We start from the raw sequence: 22,303 nt of genomic DNA on the forward strand, positions 1-22,303 counted from the left end.
ATGTAAAATTAATGAGTGTTAGAAAAATGTTGGAATGAAATTATATGGCTTTAGTAGAAATGTTATAAAGAATTAAACATAAATAAGTATTATAGTATTAATGGAAAATAAGGTTAAAATATGTTAAGATAACCATATGACAGAAAATAGAGAAAGATGGAAAGGATTTGCTGAAATAATTAATAGAAATGTAATACAAAAAGGGAGGTGAGAGGAGGTCGATGAAACAAGGGAATGAAAGAGAGGGTATTGAGATGGTATGATGTGTGTTTTTTGAATTGTTTTTTGCTCTTGTTTTGTTTAATGTGTTAATGTTGTGTTGTGTATTGTTTATATATTGCACTGTATTGTTTTTTCTTTCTTTTTCTTTTTTCTTTTTTCCCCTTATCTCTTTTTTGTAAGGTTTAAAAGTAATAAATATTATTTTTAAAAAATGTTTTGGAACTCTTATACATGAACATTAAATAAACCTCACTCTTTAAAGATAAATATACTATATAGATGGAAAACCCTTTTAACAAACAGTACAGTTTTAAATTTTGCACTGCTTTGCTTTTTGGAAGCACATTAATTTGAATGCATTTATTTTTCAGTGCTACAGGAGATTTTGAACACTATAATCCTTAAAATCAGCTTCTGCCAACCTATGACAGCATGGAGCCACCCACCCTTTGTCCTTGTGCTGGAATGTGCACGGAGGAGGGCAACCAAGATGATCAAAGGTCTGGAAACTAAGCCTTAGAAGGAATGGTTGAAGGAATTAAGTATTTTAAACCTGGTAGAGAGGAGGCTAAGAGAAGTTATGATAGCCATCTTCAAATATCTAAAGGGCTGCTCACATGCAGTATGGAACCAGCTTGTTTTCTCCTTCTCCAGAGGGTATGACCCAAACTAAAGGCTTCAAGTTACAGGGAAGGAGTTTCCAACTAAACATCAGGAATAACGTTCTGATGGTAAAAGCTGTTCGACAGTGGAATGTTCTCCCTCAGGAGGTTGTGTACTCTCCTTCCTTGGAGGTTTTTAAACAGAGGTTGGATGGTCATCTATCATGGATGCTGTTGTTGAGATTCATGCATTGCAGAGGGTTGGACTGGATGATCCTTTGCTTCCCTACAATTCTATGATTCTCAAGTTTTACATATTATGCAGTTGACCTAGGACTGCCAACACTAGCATGATGTACCATATTTATTTACCATGTTCAGCATAGGACTCAGATTTAAGGAACTGGGAAGCAAGGAGAACTAAGTTCCAATGCTGCCACACATTTTTACAGCAGTGCCCATGCTCTCCCTCCTACCACTTCTTAAATGGGTAAGGGTAAGCAGATGCAAATAATGACATAACTAAGAGTGTGTAAGCCTACAAAACAGGGTGGCAGGTGGGTTGGCATAAACTGGGCAAAAAGTGAACCCATTGTGAATCTAACCCTGACCTAATTGTCTGGGATCAATCAAAAGGGCTTGGGCTGCACATGTGTGAACTACTGGAATACAATATTCACTATACCTGCTTGTAAGGATCTAGGCTACTGTACATGTTGAGGCCAACCAAGACCAGATCAGGTCTTCTTTGTTGAGCCCACTATCCTTAGATAATTCTGCAATGGCAGCTTAGTTATGTCTGATGTTTGTTGGATAAAACACACCTTTACACAACGAGCTAGATTCAAAAATCTCACATTTCAGAACTAGAGAGCTAGCTATATTTATTATTACTTTACATATTGATATATGCATATATAGCCTTGAGGATGTATGTGGAGAGGCAAATAAAACAACCAGAACAGAAATATGAGAGAATTTCAAATTCAGTCATTGCTGAATACAGAAATGGGCATTTTACTTTCCCAGCAAGTATTCCGCAGCCTTTCTCTTTTTCTGTGTCCTTATTAGTTTTCTAAATCACACCAAGCTGTATTTACTGTTCAAGTAAATTCTTCAGATTACTGGAAATGCATCAGAACATTTAATATTTTGTTGGAAGCAGCCAAAGCTTTTCATATTTCTTACCTTATACCACAGGATTTCAGGCTCTCTATATGGTATTAAGAAATCCTGTATGTCAGGGCATGAGATTTCCTTGCTTTTGCTAAGTTCAGCTTTTTCAAAGTATTTCATCTTTGAATTGTAGCAGAGGCCAGTGTCATTTTCACCCACTGTCAGCGAAATGGATACTTTCATACAGTAAGTAGAGTTTCTGCAATACAGCAAATAAAAATAATGGTCTTGTGAATAATAAAACAAAAAAGCACCAAACATTGTAATAATGTGCTTTTAAAAAAGTTACAAGAATCTTATGTACAATAAAGAAAATGGTATATTAATACTTGCATTAATTTGCTTGCAATTTTTATTTAGTCACTAAGAATATAAAGAATGTAAAGAATATTTTTAATTCCTTATTATACGCTAGAGATATTCCGTTTTCAAATTCCTTTATTTCTGTATTTCCTACAGGAAAAGAAAATCTTCCTTCAAAGGCAGTGGCAGTGTTAAGACGCATTAACCAGCAAAACTGATAACTGCCCTGCTGGCAAACACTATTATAGCAGCTCCCAGGGCTGTACAAATCAGTTTACAGCAAATAATTTCAGATCCAGACAGGAACCTCAACCATTGCACCATGAGCTAGATTGTTAACCCAGCTATTCATCGGATCAGAAAAAAGTTTTTCAAGTGAATAAAATATACATTTCTATAGTATTTAATTAAAACAGGTCTCGAACCTTTCAGTTCTTAGAATATCAGTTACTTCCAATTGCTTTTAAAGAACAAGAACTACCAGCTTGTTTACCTTACAGCATAATTCTATGCACATTTACTTTGAATAAAATCCAGAGTTCAACAGGACTTACTCCTAAGTAAATGTGCATAGGATTGCAGCCTTAGGCTCTGTATCCTTGCGTTACAAAATCAAAATCCTGTTCAACTATTATGATTAAGCACTCTCTCACAAGCTTTTCATTGCCACGTGTTCTTGGCAAATGTACTGCGAAGCTAGGGGAGTTTATCTTGCACTTCTCTCATTCCTATGGTGCTGAAGTCAAAACGGGGGAAAATATTTTGGAAAGTATTTTGTTCTAATTTTGGTTTTCTCTGTGGGTGACATCACAGCATGTTAAGGTTGGTCACCCTCTTCAAAGTGTACTAGCATAGCCAAAGACAATTTCCCCTAAAGGTAAAGGTAAAGGGACCATTAGGTCCAGTCGCAGATGACTCTGGGGTTCCCGCACTCATCTCACTTTACTGGCCAAGGGGGCCAATGTACAGCTGGTCATGTGACCAGCATGACTAAGCTGCTTCTGGCGAACCAGAGTAGTGCACAGAAACGCCGTTTACCTTCCCGCCAGAGAGGTACCTATTTATCTACTTGCACTGTGTGCTTTTGAACTTTAAATGCCTTTTGACCTCTAATCTGGTAGATGTGTATCTGACAGTGAATACATATAAACCATTTTTCATTGCTTGCCCTTGCAGATACCATGTGTCTCAGTGGCCCTAAGACTTCCACAGAAAACACATTACTGTTCTATAGTTTGTCCATTTTTCAAACGGGAAATATGAAGAAAGCAGAGAAAGCCACAGAACTTTATTTACATAAATGGCAAATATCTAACTTGAAAATGAAAGCAGTAGCATACTGGTAAACATCTGCACCATTGTAATTACCCTGGATATGTAGTGCCCCTCCACCTGTTCCTTGAGGGCAAGCAAGGACAGGCAATACAACAAATGCAGGCGTGTTTCCAGGCCCTTCTTCCTCTATGAACCTTCACACATGCCTTGTTTGCCAGCTGGAGATGCTCTCTGGAATTCCTACTAAAATATGTGCATCTGATCTCTATGAATATATGATGGACCAAAGAGCTGTTGTAGACAATACTTGCCTAGAGCCCATCTCCCTTCTCCTGAAAGTTTAGCTACCTAATCCCAGATGCATGGCTGTCAGTTGTCCTGTTACTTAGTCAGAGACACTCTATTATTATGTCTGGTGAGAAGTGATTTAACAGCAGGGAATATGAAGGAACATTCATGTCTCTGTAATGTACAATCCATTTTGTTTGGAGCCATCAGTTGTTAAGTTCATTATGTGCTACTGAAGCAAAGGTTTGGGGAGGGATGTAACACAGTGGCAGAGCCTTGCACCGATCTTAGCTCTGGATTTATAACCATCATATTCAGTTATAAGAATCTCTGAATAGAAACCAGGAAGGATGTCTCACTGTGACCTTGAAGAGCAGCAGCCTGTCATAGTAGACAAGTACTGAGGTAGATGGATTTATCATCCAGAAATATGAATTATCAGTAAACTCGCTATATTCTAAGACTAGTTCATTTGAAATGTTTAACAACATGTAATATTTGTGCAAATGAATCTTTTGCATATTTCTCTCTTCCAAGCTTTCTTAAGATGCAAATGCATAATAAACAACATTGTAAGAGTGATTCATGGAGCACAGTATTTTATTTATTTATTGCCAATATGTATTTTAAAAACATAACTTTAAATCCCATATGAAACATTTAACATTCAGTTTTCATATAAATGAGAAGGAAACTGCATTCTTTCCCCCCTTTTTTAGTCTTGCAAATAACGGAAGAGAAGTACACAAAAGAATTCCGCCGAAGAGAATTATCTATGCTCAAATGTTTTAAAATGCTATTGTACATGCTTCACATGCTAATATATTAAGCTAGGTTGCCATATTTCAAAAAGTAAAAACCAGGACACCCCCAGATGTCAATTCTGCCTTTGAAATCCTGGTAACGTCTGGAAAAGTCTAGACGTATGGCAGCCCTAATTAAGCAAACCACAAAGCCAAATCTAGGAAATATTATTCAGGTCACAAAGTTCTTAATACATCTGAAAGAGATGCTGAGGTACATATTTTAGTTTTCAGCATTTTGTTTAACATGAAACTACTGTGTAGAATTAAGGGACAGGCTATGACATTTTCTGGACAATGCCATTTCTCCATATTTTGGTAGCAGTTTCATAGCAGTTTTTCTTGCATAAGCAATTAGTACTTCTTCATATTAAAAGGATATCAATGCTGAAGCCACATTCTAAAGTGGAGCATGAACCACCACACAATGACAGAGACTACCTGAGGCAATTTCACTTCAGTAGGCATAACTTGAGGGTGGTGCTGTGGTCTAAACCACTGAGCCTCTTGGGATTGCCGATCGGAAGGTCGGCAGTTCGAATCCCCGCGATGGGGTGAGCTCCTGTTGCTCAGTCCCTGCTCTTGCCAACCTAGCAGTTTGAAAGCAGGTCAAAGTGCAAGTAGATAAATAGGCACTGCTCCGGCAGGAAGGTAAATGGTGTTTCTGTGTGCTGCTCTGGTTCGCCACAAGACCCGGAAGTTGTACGTCTGCTACCTCGGCCAGTAAAGCTAGATGAGTGCCGCAACCCCAGAGTCATCCACAACTGGACCTAATGGTCAGGGGTCCCTTTACCTTTTAGGCATAACTTGGGGAGCGTGGGAGAGGTAAATACTTTTTTCAACAACTAAATCAGCAGCAAGAAACACACTTTTATCATATAATGTAACTTATGCTAGCAAAAGCATTGAATGCTTAATTTTATTCAATTGCTAAAATGATATCTAATGCTGCTTCATCATATACCATGACTGACAAAAGTACAATAAATGGAACCCCACTAACTTCTGATTAATGTATATATTCTTTGCTCCTCAGCACATACAGCCCTGTTTTATTGAATGATGACTGCCTCATGGGCTGGAGACAAGTCCTGGATAGCACCAGATGGTGCTCCTATGTTCACAGTAAAATAAGCATGTTAAAACCAAGCTCCCCCAATCATAACCATAAACAATCCATAGACAGCCCCCTATGCACAGAAAGAAAATACAAAGGGAGTTGTGAGGCAGATGGTATAGCACCACCACTGCAAAGGGAAGTCACCCCCCCCATCTACAGGTTCAGCTTATGTATGAACACACCTGAAGCATGTAACTAATGTATACATGTTGTTAAGTTGTGGGCGAACATATCAGACGACACAGCGATTCTTCCAAAGCAGCTCTTTATTTGTAAGCTGGAAACAGGACTGAACAGCAAACAGCTCAGCCGGCCTGCTTTTATAGGTAGCCGGCTGTCAACATAGTAGCAACAACAACCCAGGGTTTCCCGCCTAAAATAGCTGACGTGGACCTGAGTGAAAACTACATACACAATACTCCTGGTGGCCAGGGTGAGAACTTCAATACATAACACATGTAGTGAGGACACTTGATTGGAGCTCTATGCATACATGCTGGCATGTTTCTTTATTTCAAAACTCTAGCCTTAGTTTCATTTTCAGATGACCAAGATTTATTTATTTATATATATATATATATATATATATATATATATATATATATATATATATAACAGCACAAAAGTGAAACCAATGAATATATCCATAGAGTGCATGGCATTTGGCTGTATATGTGAATTATCAGGCAGAAATAAATATTTACTAAATATTATTCCACCTTCCTGAAAACATCTACTTTTTCACATAAGGAACTTTGATATATGAATCTCTCTGGACCCACGTGTGTGGGTGAATAACAAAAAGAAACAGCTGGCTCCCTGGCTTCAAATCACAGGGCTTGCACACAAAGAGCCCCGATAGCAGAGTATTAAACTCACAAAAATAAGCAGTACAGTAAAGCGTGAGGAATATAGGTTGCAATGAGCAGATCACAAAGTGTTAAATAAGCATAAAATGCTTTACTTACTGATTCAAGGTCTCAACCATGCATTGTTTCATGCAGCAGCAGGGATAATACAGGCAAAATACTATTGACTAGAAAGTACAGAGTGTAGTTCCAAACATGTACTGTAAGTTTGGGAGAAGCTCACACATGTGCTCCTTGATGGATTACATGATGCACAGAAGAGACAGAAAGCTTCACTCTCCAGATATATAGGCCTGGATCAAAATATCCACCACACAACATTAATGCCCCCCTCAAGCAGGTGTAGGGAGTCCCCAGTGTTCTAGGACAACTATTGGGGATGGGACGTGCTGGTAATTGTAGACAGACTACAAACTCTAATGAAAGGAAGTTCCTTCCATTTGTGCAGTGGTATCTCTGGACAAAGCATATTGATTTGGCACCGATCTAACCCCATCAGGATGTATAATGTCCACATGATGCCAAATGCAATGAATGATTTCTGGAGTGAAGAATAAAAGACACATGGATTCTTCTTCTATTTTCTTCAGTTTTGTGAACAACGTGGTTACAACATGTAGTGTCTAATAAATTATGGATCATTATGAGCAATTTTCTTCGTGTTAATTGGAGGCTCTGATTCAAGTGGTTAAAATCCAAATGGAATTTCCCTGTGGGGTTTTCATTGTGTATCATAAAATTGGTACAAACCTCACAGTCAGTGCCCTTTTCAATATTTTACCATTACTAATGTAGCAGAGGATCAACCAGCCTATTAGCTTCCCATGTTTTTAAATTGAAGAGAGAACAATTAATTTGGATGAACTTTAGTTCATTAATGATACGGTTGGGTAATAAAGACAAGTGTCTCAAAATGCTATCTATAATAGTAGGCAATGTTCCAAAGTATTCCGTTACTTAGAGGATGAAAAATGATGTGAGAAGACTCTTGATTGAAAACTTAAATTTAATGCAGAAATACTACTGCTATTAAAGGTTTTTTTTGGGGGGGGAGCAGAGGATTGGAATTTATTGCTCTACCAATGTTCAAAAAGGACATAAAAGAGAGTGGATATGCAGGAAAAGACTCAAAATTTCAAACAGAAATAATAAATAATGACTCGAAAATTTTGTCAAAAATGTATAAGATGCTGTTGGAATGGTATACGAAGGATGAGGAAGTTAAATCGGTAATGATACACTGGGCCAGAGATTTTGGATATAATATCCAATTTGATGACTGGGTAAAAGTATGGAAGGAAAATTTAAATTTACAGCATGTACTGCGTTAAAGGAAAATGTTATGAAAATGGTATATAGATGGTATATCACACCGGTAAAATTAGCAAAAATGTTTAAGACATGTAACAAGTGTTGGAAATGTAAAGAAAAAGAAGGGACATTTTACCATATGTGGTGGGAATGTAAGAAAGTGAAAAGTTTCTTGGAGATGATATATGAATTGAAAAAGATGTTAAAATATACATTTGTAAAGAAACCAGAGGCTTTTCTTTTAGGAATAGTAAGTAATGAAATAAACAGAAAGGACTGCAAACTTTTTCAATATGCAGTAACAGCAGCAAGAATATTATTGGCCCAAAAATGGAAACAGGAGGAGTTGCCGACATTTGAAGAATGGAGAATGAAACTGATAGACTATGCAGAACTGGACAAATTAACTGGGAAGATTAGATATCTACGAGACCAAAAGTTCATCGAGGACTGGGGAAAATTTGTGGAGTATCTGAAAAGTATATGTGATGAGCAAACAATGCTGGTCGGGTTTCAAGAAGCTTTGTGAAACTCAAGGAGTATTGTCAAAAAGAAATTTGACTGGGAGGGTATGTTTTAAGGCAATACTAAATTAAGGAAATGCGTAATTAAAAATTAAATATGGATGATTGGCAGAGAAGCTGAAGGAAGTCGGAAAGAGATAATCCATAGAAAATTTTGATATGGATGATATGCATATTTGTATTGAAAATCAATAAAAAATTATATATAAAAAAGGAATTTATTGCTCTACCTCCTTGCTTCTCTCACTGTTTATATGCATAGGGAGAACAGGTGTGCAGGCAACAAACCTCTCGGACGGCTGGCACATACTGTAGTAGCTGGCTGGGAGCAACTTTTGTGGCCTGGTGGGGCACAGAAGTCCAGGTGTGGTGTGTGTGGCATGTATCTGTACACTACTGTCAGCATAAGGGCATGAGCTGGCAGGTTTTCCTCCCTTCTTCCTCTGCTTGTGTTCTGGCAGCCACCTGGTCTACCATAGGCTGCAGTTAGGGATGGAAAATCTGTCACTTTTGGTTTCCCTCAGATGCTGATGATGATAATGATGATTGGTTAAATTTATATACCGTATTTTTTGCTCTATAACACGCACCCGACCATAACACACACATAGTTTTTAGAGGAGGAAAACAAGAAAAAAAATATTCTAAATGAAACAGTGGATGTATGATTTTTGTGGTTCATGCTGTGGCCACAGACATGTGATCTGACAGTGAGTTTGGAGTAGCCCAATGCAAAAATCCTGAGGATCCTTTGTAACCACGTTTTAAGTGGGGAGGGAAGGAAAAGCACTCAAGGGACAAGGAGCATGTGTGGGGTGGGTGGAGAATGATGCTGCTAATAATGAAGAAGAGGGGTATAAGGGGAGAAGGCTCCTCTCCTCTCCAGCTTTGCTCCTTTAAAGCAAGCAGGCTCTGCTTTTCTCCCTCCTCCCCACTCATCCCCGGCTTAGCGAGCTGAAAAACTTTGCTGCTATTTAGCTAGCTGAGTGGGGAGGAGAGAGGGACAGAGAGCCTGCTTGCTTTAAAGGAACCAACTGGACAGGAGCCGCTTTGCTCCTTTAAAGAAGCAGGCTCTCTGTCCCTCTCTCCTCCCCACTCAGCAGCTCTTCTCCCGCTTTGCTGTTTCAAAGCGAGCCACGGAGGAGGGAAGGAAGGGGAACCATGGATCCTCTGCTCACGACTGGAGCAGATCCCCCCCGCGACCCGTAGGCATTCCCTCCATAACACGCACAGACATTTCCCCTTACTTTCTAGGAGGAAAAAAGTGAGTGTTATGGTGCAAAAAATACGGTACTTGCTGCAGCCCCAGTCTTGGTCTCAGTCATTGCTGTAGGAATCTTTGACTTATTCACAAACTAATTTTTGTGGACTAGGTTTTTTGGCTGCTCTGTAATGCATGCTTTGGAGGGTAACTAGGGAGATGGATGGTGTGGCTAAATAGGTCAATTTGATCATATTTTGGCATGCATGTGCGGAAAATGGAAGGGTTGTAATTAACACTGAAAAACTTTTGCAATAACTGAACTTTGTAAACCTTTTGTGGAATAAGTATAATTGTTTAGGAAAATTAAGTTGTGGCTAAGGCCTGGCCAGGGCGAAGGCGGCTGTCCTCTTATATACCTGCTGGGATTGACAAAGCATCTGACTCTCACCTGAATCTCATAACTCTCCTGATAGGTGATTTGGTCTGCATCCACAGTGTGGAAATAAAGGATGAGATTGCCCACCAGATACCAGGCACTCTACTATTCAAATTAGGCCGCAGTGTTTTTGTTAGAATCCCCTTCTCAATGAAGTAACCAATTTTAATCTAGAATTTAAATTCTCAAAACTTTATTATTTGTTAATTTGAGTAAGTAAACTACTGCTCTCACTTCATTACAAACAGTATTTCTACCTGCAACACACCTGAGCAAACCTGCTCCTCTTCCTTTCACAGATATTTTATTGCCATTTGCAACTGCAGCTGCTTCTGATTAGTTATCATTTAATTCTTTGGGGAAATACTTAGCATGACACGTCATGTGCATGGAAGTTGCCGAACCAATTACCGTATTTTTCGCCCTATAGGACGCACTTTTTCCCCTCCAAAAATGAAGGGGAAATGTGTGTGCATCCTATGGGGCGAATGCAGGCTTTCGCTGAAGCCTGGAGAGCTAGGGGGGTCGGTGCGCACCGACCCCTCTCGCTCTCCAGGCTTCAGGAAGCTATCCGCTAGCTGTGGGAGACGCGCGGCTCTCCCACGGCTAGCGGAGACCTTGCCGGCACCCAGCACGCCCCAAGCTTTGGGCTTTGCGCAGCGCTCCGCTAGCTGTGGGAGAGCCGTGTGAAGTCGCACAGCTCTCCCACGGCTAGCGGATAGCAGCCTGTTATGGGGGCTGGGGTTGGGGGAAATAATTATTTTTTCTTTATTTCCCCCCAAAAAAACTAGGTGTGTTCTATGGGCCGGTGCATCCTATGGGGCGAAAAATACGGTAACCAGCTAGAAGGATTACTATTAATAGCACCAGTTTTCCTCTAACCTGATATTGCCGGATAGTTTTGATGAACTGCAAAAGCATTTTTAGTTTGCTTTCTGTTGCCACCCTGGAACTTTTCTTTATTAGTGCCACTTTGTTTTGTATGTTTCCTTGCAAATGAAGGAAAACAACTTTTCTGCTTGTATATGTGGATAATATAATTTTGGTTACTGAGAACAAACAAGATTGTACAAAAACAAGATTGGGCGCAGGCCTGGCCAGGACATAGGTGTCCTGACTGTGACAAAGGTGACCTGTGTGCTTGCTTGCTTAACAGCTGTTGGGAACTTCAAGGTCCCTGCTCTCCCTTCTTATGGTCTTTGTACTGGACCTGGAGACTCCAACAGAGAGCATTCCATGTCAAGAAGGAGGACAAATGAGCACCCTATCAAATGACAGGGCAGGAGCTACATGGAGCGGGGCCTTTTCACTGATGGTGCCCACTGTATGCCTCACTCTTCCCAGACCTGTTCTATTTTGGCCTGTATTTTGGAGCTTTATAATTTAGGAAGACTTTGGAAGAACTGGTTGACAAGTTTTATCAGTCACTGACATATGAGCGGATTTTATTTGCTGCTATTCTGTGCTTCTGGCGCACCAGGGTTTACACAAGTGTGACAGAATTGGCCAGGATGCCAGAAGGGATACAATTTATGAACTTTCTCCATTATCTGCACAGCAGGGGATGTTCTGTCAACAGTGCAAAGGCTGAGCTGAAGCGTTCCCTGCTGGTTACCTTCTTTCAGCAATAGGGGTCACTGTTTGGTAGTACCTGACTGGGTACCTGACTAGAGCTCCCTATTGGTGGCTCTTAGGTAATTCACAAAATACAGAGTCCATTCATAAAACATAGTGTTCATTCATAAAGCAGTAACATAAATCTCCATTGCTACATATTGGGTGTATATTTCAGCGGTTTAACATACAGGCTTATGGCCATGCTGTAGTGTAGTGCTTATGTGGCTGTGAATAAAAAGTGGCTGGGCTCATTGTCACGGGGTTTGGGGGGCGAGCGACAAAACTGATTTCCAATAAGTGCCCCCCTTTATTTCCATAACAAGTCCTTGGGTCTGTACTCTGAATAGTGACACCAGGGATCTAGGAGGTGCAGGGCTTGTCAGTCCAACCCCTACACAGTCTCATCAGAACTGACCTTAAGGCAATTGGAGCAATTGGGCCAAATTGGGCCCTGTGTGCCTGTCCTAAGGGGGCCTCCGCACCAGGGTAATCTACATGGATTTTATTTATATCTAACATTTTGCAGACTTTGGCTGTGAACTGGGGCCCTACCCCCCCAAAAAAAAATCAAGTTGCGCCCCACTGCTTCAAATTGGGCCCCACTGGCTAACCCTGAGTCTCATAGTTGCTGGGCCTGAGCTGCCCTGCCCTTGCATGAAGTCTTGGGTTTGCAATTTTGGGAGAGTGGAGACTGCAGCACTGGGGAGTAGGCAGGCTGGTGAGGCCCTCTAGGTTTAGAGGCCTGAGGTCCCCTGCCTTTGCATGAAATCTTGGGTTTGCAATTTTGAGAGAGGGAAGGGTAGCCTGCTGGGGAGCGGGCGGGCTGGTGAGGCCCGCTAGATTTAGAGACCCTAGGCTTCAGCCTACTTAGCCTATACATAAGTCTGGCACTGCCTGTTAGAATAGCAAGTTACAAGCAGGGTGACCACGAGTTTTACTTTACAGTAGGGCAGACAGTTCTCTGTTTGAAGGACTGACCTGCCCAAGTCTGGTTTAATGATAAAGAACCCTAGGATGGGAGAGAAGGGCTTCATCAGTAGAAGCAATTTTGGGTTCCTTTGGGATGAAGAGCAGGATATAAATGTAATAAGGGAAGTCTATTGTTTTACTGTTTTTTTTAAAAAAATATTTACTTGTTTTTATCCTGTATTTTATTCTGTGAACTGCCCTAAGATCTTATGGCAAAGGGTGGTATATAAATCTAATAAATAAAAATAAATTAATGAATTTCAAAACATTAAACAGCACGGCCCCAAAGTCCTAAAAATCATTATGCATAAAATTAATCATAAAATGTCACCCTCCTAAATCAAAATGTTTTCATAGCACAATTACATGCTTAATGAGGGATGGTGCTCATTAATATTCAAACAGGCCTGATTAAATAGAAGAGTTGAGAGCAAGTGTGAACCTCAAGTTCTTAAAACAATGGACTAAAAACAGAGCAGTTCTGCTTCCAGAAGCCAGTTGTTTATGAACAAGAGAAAACTTTTAAAACAATCCATCACATGATGGAATAAATTCAGACCTTATGATTCTGGAGCAGTCATTATCTACATGAACAAAGAAATCTGGGGGATTATAGTCATGCCCCATGCTTGTTGTCTGGTTGTGCAAAAATCAGCTCACACTGAGGACTAACTGGATACAGCAATAAAGTCTGTTAATGTAATCTGATCACTTATTTTGGGGCTAAAAAGAAAGATAGCTGCTTCTTACTACACCTTACTACACTCTTTCTTTGTCTTCCAGTTTTTACTCCCTTTCTGATTTATTTCATGTAAATAAATCAAGGGTTACTGTAGGTAAAATAGTTGCTAACCCAGCCTAACTATTGTATAAATAAGCTCTTTGGCTTATACTATGGTACAAATTAAATTCAACAGTATCATACAAGGGATTTATGTGGCTTCCTTCCTGTAAAGGTAAATCAACTTTCAAAGAAGTAGGCTGCCCAGCACAATGAAATAGCCTTCTATTAACACTATACTCACAACAGCGCATAAAAGTACCACAATGTATTTGTTTTAATTAGCTTAGCCAAATTAATCACACCAGGAAGTGGTGATCTAGTTTATTGCATGCTTCAATTCTCAGAAGCAGTAAAAGCATATCCCATTCCAATAAAACAAGCCCACTTTATGATCCTGAATTGCTGCAGCTTTTCAGCATCATCTGGAGACGACGTCATGTTTAAATGTCCCTTGCTGTACAATTTGCTGGTTGCCAAGTTATGCCCATTAATTGATTTATAAGACTATTGATCTTTTGGCTTATTGATACATTTGAGGGTGGAAAAAAGATCCTTTTAAAAAATGAACACATATCACATATCAAAGGAGAGGGAAAGAGGGAAAACCATACAGGGTTGCCTTCCCCAAGTTCACAGAGACAACAAGGGTACATGGGCAATCAAGATTCCATCCCATTGCCCCATAAGGGTTTTGGAGGAGAAAGCCACAAGAGGGTGCCGCCCTGAATCAGTTAACTCATGATTGTTTCTACTTACCCTCCAGAGTCAGGAGCCCAGCTTTCAAAGCAATTGGGTCAGATACAATTAAGTCTTCCTCTCCCGTGAAGTAACTGGAGCAGGCTCTTGTTGCTCTTTAAAATATGCAGTGTCACCTGTGTCATTTATGTAGTGTAGTTTCTGGGAAACACTGGCCTGCAAGCGCTCCAATTGGAGAACAGCCTTTACCAAAGGTGTCATGGGCTATGAAGACACTCAAACACAAGGGAGAAACGTCCTAAGAGGAAGGCACGCTTAGCAAATCCACACTTTGATCAACTCCCGCCCAGAAACCAATGTCTGCACTGTGGAAGGACATGTGGATCCAGAATTGGCCTCCACAGTCATCTACGGATTCATTGTTAAAACCATGTTTATGGAAGACAATCTTACTCTGCTACGAGTGATTGCCAAAGAAGAAGAAGAGTAACAGTAGTTTCCCATGGGAATGATATCCCAGGTTATGATATTTTGGCACCTGAGGTGACATAATGGCACCCGAGGTGAATGACAGAATGGTGTCCTTTCCAATATGGAAGAAAGTAAGTGAAAATCAAGAACAAGGGTTTGGGGTGGGTGGGTAATAAAAACCTACATTGAGAACAAGGTCTACATCAGGAGAAAGGGCAAGAGGATCAAATCGACATTACGGTTGGTGGTTGAAGTGGGGATCAAAGACTAATGGGGAAGGGGGGGCTGCTTTGAATCACACTGGGCAGGTGCAGAGCATAGCCGTCAACTTTTCCCTTTTCTTGCGAGGAGTCCTATTTGGAATAAGGGAATTTCCCTTAAAAAAAGGAAAACGTTGACAGCTATGGTGCAGTGCCCAGGAAACTTCAGAAAGCAGTCCCTACCATTTCCTTCCTCGGGGTGGGAGGAAACCAGTAGCGCTTCCTATTTGTTGAGAGGCCACTGTAGAAGGAGGCAGCAGATACATTCTCCAAGGAGGGTGTGGCAGTGGCAGCAGTAAGCAATGCATTCCTTGCAGGCTGGATCTGCTGTCCCTGTAGTTCCTGCTGCCTGAGGTGATTGCCGCACCTTCCTTCATGGGTGGGCTGGCCCTGATCAGGAAGTAGCAGTAGTCATGATAGCATGTATTTACAGTGGTACCTTGGTTTAAGAACAGCCCTGTTTACGAACTATTCGGTTTATGAACTCCACAAAACCGAAAGCAGTATCCCAGTTTGTGAACTTTACCTCTGTCTAAGAATGGAATCTGAATGGTGGAAGGGCACCAGCGGTGGGAGGCCTCATTAGGGAACACGCGCCTCGGTTTAAGAACGATTTCGGTTTAAGAATGGACTTCCGGAACGGATTAAGTTTGTAAACCAAGGTACCACTGTATTTAAGGGCAACAGCTGAACTTAGAAGCTGGGACTTGCTACAAAGGCAAGGCTCAGGTTCAAAAGGTTCTTATACCCAGAGAGGGGAGTAGTTTATTTTACACGCTAGCCACGTCTATTAAGGGTCAGGCAGCGCACACTACACCTATGGTACCTGACATCTATTCCATAACTGCCCTTTAAATAAAGGTCTTATATTGAGCACATGCCTTAAGGAAGCCTCTGTGTGAAAGCAGCCATGAAGGGCCAGAGCAGACAAAGTGACAACACTGGTCAGTACATCTGTCTTTTGGGCAGATGGCCCTCAACACTTGCTCATTTTAAGAGGGCTTATTATGTTCTCCAATATTACTTAAGAGAAGAATGTACAAGTTTAATGGACTTATATTATTATAGTTATAGCAAATGGCAAAACAACTGGCACTATTTACAGGCTTCTCACTTACCTTCCCAGAAAGCTATCTGTGGACAAATGCCGGCTCTCTTGGCCTGAAGCAAGATGAGCACTGCACCCCATAGTCTCCTTTAACTGGACTTAAGCATCCAGGGGTCATTTACCTTCACTACATAGTGGGACACGATTACTACCACCAATGAGATTGTAGTTTGTGCTTGGAGAGCAAAATTTGCTTAGTTGGGTAGTGCTACATAATTTCACTATTTTGAATGGAATCAGACAATATTCAATTAAAGGACTAGATTAGCACTCAAATTCCTGGTACATAAAATCTAATTAAGTTTGAATCAGATAACTCGAGCAACTATATATTTTAGTCACATATAAAATTTTGTTACCTCACATTTATTTACAATAGCCCTTCCTCCCACGCAGCTTTTGATCCCCCTCATCATAAATACTTGGTTATGGGCTTGCCAACTCCCCTAGTGAAGAAGCCAGTAAAGAGATTTTGCTTCAGCATTACACAACTCTGGCTCATTTTATCTCTCATTAAAAGTCAGAGTCAAACACATTATTTTGAAGGTATGAAAATCAATATTACACTGGCATGCTCCCACAGCTTAATCCAATTCAAACTTCTCAATAAAAGAAGTGCTAGGGCAATTTATGACAACATGCTGTGTGAAGAAGGAGTGAAGAAGATGGCTCAGATGAATAAAATTATCTGGAGTTCTATAATATCCTCACTGAACATTAAAACAGAAAGTAAAGTTTATTGTTGAAATTCTGAAGCAAATATTCCACTCCCGATGAAGAACATGGGAATTTCTCTAACCTTTAATATAGGTGCTGTGTGGCAGCTCTGGGTGCACATAGATCTATTCATTTTAGTGAGGTGGAAAGCTCTGTGTACACATTCAGATACACCCTACATGCGGTCTCCTATACTGATGTGTATAGGGAGACCCTTATCTTTGTGGAAAATGTGAGTACAGCTACCATGGTGTCACTGGATTAGAGCTAAAATATCCTATAACAATCACTGTACATTCATCTAAATGGGTTTGGGGATGAGAGTTGTGCGGAGGCAAGTGTATACCCTGTACATATGCAAGTTCCACATACTATTCCCAAAAGCAGATTGCCATTAAAAATGTTTTAGTGGCAAGTGGCTTTGGGGAATTGTACTAACATCTGAGCAAAAACAAACAAACATACAAAAAAGCCTCAAATAAAATGCCCACAGCTGGTTTTTACTGCACATAATATGGTATTAATCAAAGAATTTTCACATTAAGCACATTTCTGATGGTGGCACCCACTTACAGCTAAAGGGAATCTGACCCATGAGATTCACTAACTATTCAACCCATTGTAAATGTGTTTTTTAAAATTATTATTATTATTACATGCACATTGCATCAGAGGCTTTTGTTGTGATAAAATTAATTACTTTAGCACTTTGAATTTAAAATTTATTACACCCACAAACAAGTGCATTGGCAATCTCTGTCAAATAACCACTTGAATAATTGTGGCATTGTGAATAAACTGTATGACTAGACTAGGCAAGAAATGGGTTCAAATCCCTGCTTTCACATGAAACTCAGTAGATGACTTCATCATTCAGCTTTACTTAATTGCACAAGACTATTATGAAGATAAAATTGGATAACCCAGATATTGGAAGCATATTACTATCTGTAATATTCTGTATTACTATTACAGAAGAATGGGACAGGAATTGATCCTTGCCCTACTGCCTTGCCAACCTTGCTTTCGTACTCTTAAGTGTGGCCTGATTTAACCCAACACTGGTGTCTCTTAAGTGTGGCCTGATTTAACCCAACACTGGTGCTCTTAACTGTGGCCTGATTTAACCCAACACTGGTGTCCAGTTTGAGTTGTTTCCACCGCACTCACAGGCCACATATGCACCTGCCTGGACAAATTAGCACCTTCTGTAAAGAAGCAGCCCTAATGTACTTGTGACTAAGTCAACATTCAGCTAGCATACAACATTCAACTCTCATAACAAACAGCAACTTATTTTGCCTTGGAGCAGATGTGTTTATTATCTTTCAGGACCCAGTTCTCATTTGCACCAAGGTCCCCTTTCTCTGCTGGAGGAGTGAAAAGAAAACACATTGCAAATGACACACAGTTCTACAGTGTTCAGTTCTTGTTTTGTAAGCGGATTTGTAAGTGAATTAAGATTTCAGCATGGAGGGCAGTGAAAGAAAACATGCACTGCATTTTAATAACAATCTGAAATTCTTTGCTTTTATACTTTTCTCAAGGACGCTTTTAAGGTAATAAAGATTAGAGGTAGTACCTAACGAACTAATTCCACCAGGGCAAGGATTTCTGCTTGTGGAACAGAAACCTCCCCCTTCCACACTGCATGTCCTGTCAATCTGTTCTGGAGGCTTCCCCTCCAGAGCATATCTAGAAAGGATACAGGATGTGCAAGGGGATAGGAGAGAAGGTAAATTCTGTAGCATAAAAATAAATCCTTGCATTGATAGAACAATGTGGTCAAATACTCATAGCACAGTATAAACATTCAGCAGAGTATATATAACAGACCCTATATGTGTAAACATATGTAGCCATGTATTCGGGAATCCTTCAGAATGGAAGCTTCCCACATGATGGTGCAGCTAAGACCTGTGTGGAAGGTTTTTCCTCACCGTATAAGTCAGGTGTGGTGTCTGCTGCCATGTTTCTTCTCCTCCTGCTCCATGAACATTCACTTACCATATGGTGTACACTGATTGTCTGAAAAGGGCTTGTGCCAGTAGAGATATTAAATAAACACATATGCTCCTCAGAATGTGGTAAAAAAAAGAAGTGCTGATTCACTGCAATAGCGTTTCTCTCTATACAAGGGTGTTCTGTGGAGGTTGTTTTAAAACACTCTCATACTGATTCATGAAAAGGAGAACAGTCTTTGGAAATGATTCAACATCAGACAACCACCACCACATACTCAGTAAACCTCAAATACCTGCAACAAATGCGGCTTTTGCCTCAAAACTATTTTTATTTCTTGTGCATACAGCAACAGAATATTTTGTGACTAAGCTACATAACCATTTTGTTGCCTTAAGTTCTCCATACATTGCCTAATTTCTGGACAATGAAAGGCAGCAACACTTCTTTGAAAGGGTAGAAGCACAGTTCCCTTTTTCACTCCTGAATCAAAACAATATAATTTTACTATAATACGTCCGATATTTGCATGTGCACGAGTCCCACAGAAGTCAAGAGAACTTGCAAGGGCAAGATTGCAGCATACAGAGCTACTATTTTTTAATACAGAAGTAAATAAATATGCAATGTTTGTACTGTGATGGTTATTAACACATACTAATGAATGCTCCTTTGAGACTGGAGTTCCGTTCTCTTCATTATTATAGGTGTGAAATACTCAGATAATGAAGTAGTACTTTTCACAGTTATTCTAATCACATCACTCACCATAGGAAGAACCACGGAGTGCAGGTAATCTGCAGAATCCAGCCACGAGGAAAGGAAAACGTTGCAACATGTCATGTTTTTACCCATGGCTCTACCACACAATTAGATTCCACACATCACCAACTTCTAACATGGATGCACATGAGCCAGGTGAGTTTACAAGTATATCCCATGTATGTTGTAGATTAACTTTTGTATCTTCCAGATATTGTGCAACAGCCAAACACCATTCCATATTATCTTTCAAATAAGTTTAAATAAAACCAGTGGGTATTATCCAACCAAGCTGTCCCTTTAACCCAAGGACTTCTGTCTCCTTAATGGGACTAATCTGCTCTGTGGGTCCCCTAACATACCTTAACTGGGTACACCCCACAGTATGCAATTGAATACATAACATGCCTCTATTTTAAATAAATGTCTTATTTAAAATGTCCTGCATTCTAAAATCATATGCGTATTTAACTAGTTCGTTATTGATAGCTTTAGGAGCAAGGAACAGAGGTCAGAAAGATTTCCATATATATTGTGAGCTATTTAAAAAACAAAAACAAAAATCTACTTGAATCATTTCATACAGACATATCTGTAGGGACATATCTTGAGGGAAGAATCATATTATCTTGATGATGATTCAGCATGACAGGAATCAACCACAGAGATACACTGGCCTATCTATATTTAAAGAAAACAATTTTAAAATCAAAAAGCTCTTGTTTGTAATAAATTAATAATATTTCCTGCAAGGAGTGGGACAGTTGAAAAAGTAGAAGCAGCATGATATTTCATATTTTTCTGTGGTTGCAATTGCACACATATCTGGAGAAGCAAATACTTTTGTTACTTCTTGTTGTCTGAAATTGCTCCTTGCTAGCGATATCTGAAGCAAGCATACAATGGTATATTATGTATACATTACGTATATACGAGCACCTTACCAGAGAACTTGAATTATATATCAAAGATTCCAACCTTGAAAGTATTTCCTTTTCCTGAGTGTTCATCTTCCTAGGAGGCAGGCAGGAAATATGCCATTATGGTACTTCCTCCCAATCCACCAAATGGTTGCCAGCATGGGAATCCATACAGAGTATTCCCTCACCAGCAGTAGCTTCCATTAATTTTAACGTTATCTACTTTTGCATTCTTTGGCATAAGCACATGTCCTTTTTCTAATGGAAGCCAACAGCAACACTGAATAAAACATTACAAATAAGCTAACCTAATTTAAAAGAAGGAGAATAATACCAACAGTAAAACAGAACAGTAGTACGCAAATCATCACCATGTTCCAGATGCTTCCAGGTGTTTGGGTAAGAGAGTCAATCTTAAAACGTCCAATGACCCTACTCTATCTCTTACCATTACTAGTGTAGACACTCCCACCCTAGCTCTCACTCGCAGAGGCCTTATGCCCACTAATGAATGGGGAAAGGGGCACTGGGACTCCACTGTTGACTCTGCTCCCTGGTGTCATGCATGGTAAAAAAAAGCTAAAGGTAAAGGACCCCTGGACAGTTAAATCCAGTCAAACTTGAAGTGGGTCTCGCCTTGCTTCAGGCTGAGGGAGCTGGTGTTTGTCCGCTGACAGCTTTCCAGGTCATGTGGCCAGCATCACTAAACCACTTCTGGTGCAACGGGACACTGTGACAAGTGGCAGAGCATATGGAAATGCCATTTACCTTCCTGCCGTCGCGGTACCTATTTATCTACTCAAACTGGCATGCTTTTGAACTGCTAGGTTGGCAGGAGCTGGGACACAGCAATGGGAGCTTACCCCGTCATGAGGATTAGAACTGCTGACCTTCTGATCGGTAAGTCAAAGAGGCTCAGTGATTCAGACCACAGCACCACCTGCTACCACCAGGAGCTGGCACAGACCAATGACACTGACCTAACCCCTGGAAATCCACGTGTTGCTGCAGAAGTCTGGATAGTATTAAACCTAGACATGAGCAGTCTTTCCCTGTGCAGATATCTGCACCAAGGTATAGATGCTGCTCCAACATGCATGTTCCTTGTGTGCAGCATGCCTATTGATTCTGTTGGTGTAAAATTGTGAACAGACAGTAGGCCTGTTTAATATGCCATGTTGAAACCATTCTGCAAAGCTGCCAGCATGGAGTATATTTGTGGTTGGGATGTAATAGAGACAGTGTAATCATTGTGTTATGTGCCTGCATCTAGGGACATCATGGGGTGGGGCTAGCAGGGGCTATTTAAACCTATGCCCTCCACCCATTTTTGCTTTCTAACACCCACTGAGCCCATCTTAGGCTGCAGTCCATCCCAGGTCTTGGTGCTAATCAGTACAGGGCTGAGTAGGAATATTTTTCTTATCTGCTAATTGACTCCTGCGAACAAGCTCTCCCCCACCCACCTATTCTGTGTTGCAAGCTGTTGTGGTAACGGCATAGGTAGTAGGTGTGGCTAAATAGGTAATTGGTGACATTTGGGCAGGTAGGTGTGTAAAACTGGAAGAGTGGGATGATCAGGTGGTGAGCAGCCTCAGGCATCTTTGGTGGAGATATTTTGGGGCACATTTTGAGGCAGTCCCTCTGGGATTTGTGACCTGCAACAGCAGAAAGTCTTTGGGGTTGCCCTGTCTCATCCAATAGGAATTGCGTGCCCCTAGGCTGGGAAGTGGGTCAGAAATGCCCCAACTTACCTTAAGGGTAGGGTTCAGGTAAGAAGTTATTATTAGGTTAGGCACTTGTTCTGAGCAAGTTCTTTGGAGTTAAGCTGCTCCTGCATAGTGTTAACCTTCTGGCAATATCCATACTGATTAAAATACAGCCCCACACATTTGTGTCTTGCC

General features: G+C 40.5%; 1 protein-coding gene across 4 annotated transcripts in view; it reads right to left on the minus strand.

The window, feature by feature from the left end:
• The window catches only part of IL1RAPL1 (interleukin 1 receptor accessory protein like 1), a 652,770-nt gene that overhangs the window by 278,168 nt on the left and 352,299 nt on the right, over window positions 1–22,303 (minus strand). For all 4 annotated transcript variants that reach the window (XM_053386980.1, XM_053386978.1, XM_053386977.1 and 1 more), the window contains exon 4: window positions 2,013–2,199. In XM_053386980.1, the coding sequence (XP_053242955.1) occupies window positions 2,013–2,199 (187 nt within the window). The remainder of the gene's footprint in view (window positions 1–2,012; window positions 2,200–22,303) is intronic.

The sequence above is a fragment of the Podarcis raffonei genome, chromosome 4 (assembly GCF_027172205.1).
Source record: "Podarcis raffonei isolate rPodRaf1 chromosome 4, rPodRaf1.pri, whole genome shotgun sequence".
Lineage (NCBI taxonomy): Eukaryota > Metazoa > Chordata > Lepidosauria > Squamata > Lacertidae > Podarcis > Podarcis raffonei.